Below are 5327 nucleotides of genomic sequence, written 5' to 3'. Positions count from 1 at the left end.
TAAATGATTGAAGGTGTAATGATTTATAAAAAACTTAGGAACTTAATTTCTCTTCTCGCTTGAAACGCGGGATTAATTCACCTAATTGCATAATATAGGACCTGGAATGCCTACTGGAACTACTTTCTGTGAGCAAGGAACTAATTCCTGCAATTAGTCGCAAATTCTTGCTTTAGGAGGCTATTTTCAGAAAAGTTTCGTTACTTTCAGATAACGCTTAAAGTATCTTTTTCATTCTATCAATCAACATATATTATAACTTGGAGCCGAAAAAGAAACAACAAAATGAAATGTGTTATGAATCACTATAAGTTTAAGTTATTGAAATTATTTTTGTAAGGAAACAGTCTTAAAAACTAATATCTCATTAGGTATATCGATTTTCTTGGCGACGTCACATTTAATCCTTAAGGTATCAGTATATAAGAGGTACACAGAACAACAAACATCGAGTAGTCTCCACCGCCTCGGCAGCCTCGCCGCATCACGGGATTGGTTCACGTTCAAGACTGAAGTAGTTCGTTTACGATTTTCTTCAGCTCTTTTGAAGTAACCATCTCGCACCTCGCAGCGATATCCTGAGCAACAATGGCGTCAGCTCTAGATCTCGGACCAGGTATCGCAGCCCTGCAGTCATGGGGCGGTCAAGGAGTCAACCAGACCGTCGTAGACAAGGTCCCCGCGGACATGCTGCACATGGTCGACCCTCACTGGTACCAGTTCCCACCCATGAACCCGCTCTGGCACGGACTGCTCGGCTTCACTATCGGTGTTCTCGGATTCATTTCTATCGTCGGCAACGGCATGGTGATCTACATATTCATGACCACAAAGAATCTAAAGACGCCATCCAACTTGCTGGTGGTGAACCTCGCGTTCTCTGACTTCCTCATGATGTGCGCCATGTCTCCAGCGATGGTGATAAACTGTTATAACGAGACGTGGGTGTTTGGACCATTCGCTTGTGAGCTGTACGGTTGCGCCGGTTCTCTGTTCGGTTGCGCTTCTATCTGGACCATGACTATGATCGCCTTTGACCGTTACAACGTGATCGTGAAGGGTATCGCCGCACAGCCATTGACTAACAACGGAGCGATGACGCGCATATTCGGCATCTGGTTCTTTTCAATGATGTGGACCTTGGCGCCGTTCTTCGGATGGAACCGCTACGTGCCCGAGGGCAACATGACCGCGTGCGGAACTGACTACTTGACCAAGGACTGGTTCAGCCGCAGCTACATCCTGGTGTACTCCATCTTCGTGTACTTCATGCCACTGTTGCTCATCATCTACTCTTACTTCTTCATCGTGCAGGCCGTCGCAGCTCACGAGAAGGCGATGAGGGAACAAGCCAAGAAGATGAACGTCGTTTCTCTGAGGTCTTCCGAAGCGGCTAACACGAGCGCAGAATGCAAGTTGGCTAAGGTGGCTCTGATGACCATTTCTCTGTGGTTCATGGCGTGGACGCCGTACCTCGTGATCAACTATACAGGCGTGTTCGAGAGTGCGCCGATCAGTCCCCTTGCTACGATCTGGGGCTCGTTGTTCGCGAAGGCTAATGCCGTGTACAACCCCATTGTATATGGTATCAGCCACCCCAAGTACCGCGCCGCGCTGTACAAGAAGTTCCCCGCGCTATCGTGCCAGGTGTCGCCGGACGAGGCCGGCTCCGTGGTCTCCTCCTCCACCACCGTCATGGAGGAGAAGCCTGCCGCTACAGCCTGAACAGTACCGAGCTACTGACACAGTATACTCTGCCATGAGACTGCTCCTTTAGAATAAGAACTGTATTTAATTAGAAAATTTATTTCGACGACTTTGGCATTTCGCTTCGGACTAATGATATTTGTATTTAATAAAGCAAAGTGGTTCATGACCACATAGAAATCATGTAGTGTTTTATGTCTGATACCATTTTGTTACTATTTCCAGCTTTGGACACCACCCCGTGAGAAATCAGTAACCTACCTATCTGGCATGATTGCGTATCGCATAAAACAGTCCTGCAGTAGACAAGGCTAACTTTATGCGGCAATTTGACTGTCTCCGTGGCCCAGTGGTTTAGGTTACGCCACTACCATTCAGTTTGGAGGTGATGGATTCCACGAATAATAGTTTCGTGTCTAGTCGTACTATGTGTCCGTTTCTATGTTTATCAAAGTCCCCGCGACACAAGAGCAATCCTCGGGAGTTGTCTTTTGAAATTAAACTAAAATTAATAGACTAATTATTTACCAAAAAAATATTGCATTCAGCCTAATCTAGTGGAATGATAAATATTATAATTTAATCTCCAATGTTTTACTCGACGCCGGATTAGCTGTTGGTTGTTAAAACAGCTTGTGTCAATAAACTCAATGCACTTGTGCACACACTATTGATGCAAAATGTATTGCTAACTAGTACAATATACAATAAAAGCACAATAAAAAATATTTGTCACGGTGCGATAAAAGAAAAAATAGCAAATAACTATCTTATATCTATACTAATATTATAAAGCGCTAATTTCAGGAACTACTGTAATATTTGAAAAAAACTTTCTGTGTTAGATAGCCTATTTATTGAGGAAGGCTATAGGCTATATATCATCACGCTACGACCAATAGGAGCAGAGTACCGGTAAAAAATGTTACAAAAACGGGAAAAATTATGAGCCATTCTCTCTTATGTGACGCAAGCGAAGTTGCGCGGGTCAGCTAGTCATTTATAAAATAAATACAAGGCCCAATTCATGATTAGCGGAACGCGGGTGGCATGCACCCTACCGCAATAGGATTACAATTCTTCTAATAGTGTGGTTAGTGATAAACCTAGTGTCAAAGTTGTTCAAGCCGCCCGAAGACCTTTGATGTGACTTAACGACGTTATCTTCAAAATCAAATGACAACTACCGGGGCCTTTTTTACGTGCCCTCCGAAACACGGGGATTCCCAGTTCCAATACCACTATGCGGTCACTCACCTATGCAATGATAGCGCCATAGTTTGCTTAACCCACTGATCATTATCCGACCGGTGAGCGCATCCGGCTATGGGCGCCTGAGGTTTACAAAAAAACATTAGATTATAATAAAAAATTATTAGTACTAAACACTCTTTATTTATTTAACGTTTCACACCGAAAATTATAAACAAATCACCAAAAAAATATTTCAAAACGTTAATTAACAACCGCAAGTCGGTATAACAGTTGTTGTAGGGCAAGTGACCCACACAGTCTTACTGATAGTAGTCTTCGAGATCACCGGCACTATTTTCGTCAACGTCGTATAATGTTCAATCGGGAATATCTTCTTCGTATATTTAGTTGAAGTGCTAGGTCTCGTCAGTGTTACACAGATAGTATCTTTACTATTAATATAAGTAACTGTATGCTTAATCCAGGTGTAAGTTGTGGATACACTAGTCGATGTTTTAGTAGAAATTATAGTCTTAATTCCAGGCAATTTTGTAGTCACAGAAGACACCACTGTGACCGGTACCGTACTCTTAGTAGTCTTTATTATAGTTTTAGGAACAGTTTTCGTGGTAGTCAGTGTACTGCTTTTCGTCACAGTTTTCGGAATAGTCTTTGTTGTATAGTGAGTGTATTTCACAATAAAAGTACTTGTCAGTTTCGTGTGTATCGTGTAAGTCGTGTGTTTCGGAATCAGTTGAGTCAATGTTGTGGTGGTGACTCCGTTCCATAGAGTGATGTATTTAGTTGTGGGGACAAAATGTTTGTATGTGGTGTGGAAAGTTACTGTTGCCGTGCTAGGTATGATAACAGTGGAGTATAATGTAGTCTTCTTTTGCAAGGTAATAGTGGACGTAGATGTAGTGTACGACGGAATAATTATGACCGAAGTGCTTGGAATAATTTTGATCTTAGTGACTGTTTTTGTGGAGTATTTTGTAATTGTCGTGGTCGGGCAAGGCTTGCTCGAAGGTAGTGGTGCTATGTCGGGTTCTTCATCAATAGCTGCAACTGTTATCATATCGGAAGGTTCTGGTAACTCTGGCGTTGGTTCATAGTCGCATACGACATTTGTTATGAACAACGGTATCTGAAACGGAAGAATTTTTTAATCATCCCATATTTGTTAAAAAGCAAGAACGAAACATTTGTTAAGTTTCAACTTAATTTTCATGGTCCTTAATCAATTTATTGCTGACTGCTTTGCTTCTCCTTTTGTCTTCCACCAGCATACATTTGACATTTATCATTGTGAATGAAATAGTTGTAGCTAAATACTTTAAGAGTGCTGGGGCCTTAATATAATCAATGAAAACTAATATTCTTTTCATTTCGTTTGTTTCTTTCCACAATTCTTTTCTTTACAAAATGTCGGCCGAGTTTTGGTATAAGAATATAAGACATGCTTAGTCCACGCGTAACAAATACTTTCAATTAAAATTTTAACTAACAAAAATGGGACAATACTTGACTACATAAAAAAATATTTATTTAAAATACTCACCAAAATTATCCCGATAAGAGAAACCATCTTTGCACAGCCTAAAGGCAGTAATATCTACATAAATCATAGCTTTCACACTTTTATATGCAGTATAGGGCCATATGCTTACATTGTTTTCTCCTTTAAACAAATAGCACCTATTATTTATTTGTTACACATTATCATTATTATAAAACACCTTTGGCAGCAATAGAAATTGTTATTAACACTAAATAACCTTTTTCAATGGTTCAGTTCAATAAAAATGAAATAATAGCTATTTATTGTTAGTATACAATGTTGGATCAGTAATATTGTATACTAGCCTCTAGCGATGATTTGTCTGCGTAGAAGAAAAAAATTGAGACAAGAGTATAATATTTTTTCTATAACATGCAAAGTCCTCAACTCACTGTACTCCGGACCTAAGCTCTCTCTTATTCAGGTGGAGACTCTTCCCTAGCAATGAGATAATCAAGAATAAAAAAAAGTTAACTAAATGAAACCGAAATCTCATTCAGATTAGGTGCAAAATTTCATCAAAATCCTTTCAGTAGTTAATACATAAAAGCCATACAATCCATTGCTACCGTATAATACCTCTATGATACCTTTGCCAAAATACTTTTTTCTATAAAAGATCTTTTGTTGGAAAGTGTAGGTAATTTTAAAGGTGCCATATTTTTTATTTACCTAGGCATCAACGTAAACTACAATCTACTTCTAGATATAACTTGGTCAAAACAACTGAAAGAATGTTTTATTCATTTAAAATATTAAATAGGCTCGCTCCCTATTACATGGAACAAACATTGATAGTGGCGGAAAGCAGGTATACTCTGCCTACACATTAGAATATAACAGGCGTGATGTTATGTTTGTACGT

General features: G+C 39.8%; 1 protein-coding gene and 1 pseudogene across 1 annotated transcript; one reads left to right on the top strand and one right to left on the bottom strand.

Moving 5' to 3' along the window:
- The first annotated feature begins 444 nt into the window (after positions 1-444).
- Positions 445-1884, top strand: LOC142980510 (opsin-1 pseudogene; annotated as a pseudogene).
- A 1202-nt stretch (positions 1885-3086) lies between these two features.
- On the bottom strand, positions 3087-4567 carry LOC142980542 (uncharacterized). Its single transcript, XM_076125979.1, has 2 exons — positions 4463-4567; positions 3087-4048 (listed from the first exon to the last, which is right to left on the bottom strand). The coding sequence occupies exons 1-2, from the start codon at positions 4487-4489 to the stop codon at positions 3167-3169; spliced, it is 909 nt and encodes a 302-aa protein (XP_075982094.1). The 5' UTR covers positions 4490-4567; the 3' UTR covers positions 3087-3166.
- Between the last annotated feature and the right edge of the window lie 760 nt (positions 4568-5327).

This window comes from Anticarsia gemmatalis, chromosome 18, assembly GCF_050436995.1.
Source record: "Anticarsia gemmatalis isolate Benzon Research Colony breed Stoneville strain chromosome 18, ilAntGemm2 primary, whole genome shotgun sequence".
In the NCBI taxonomy this organism is placed as follows: Eukaryota; Metazoa; Arthropoda; class Insecta; order Lepidoptera; family Erebidae; genus Anticarsia; species Anticarsia gemmatalis.
The sequence above is the reverse complement of the archived record's forward strand: the minus strand, read 5'-3'. Positions and strand labels throughout refer to the sequence as shown.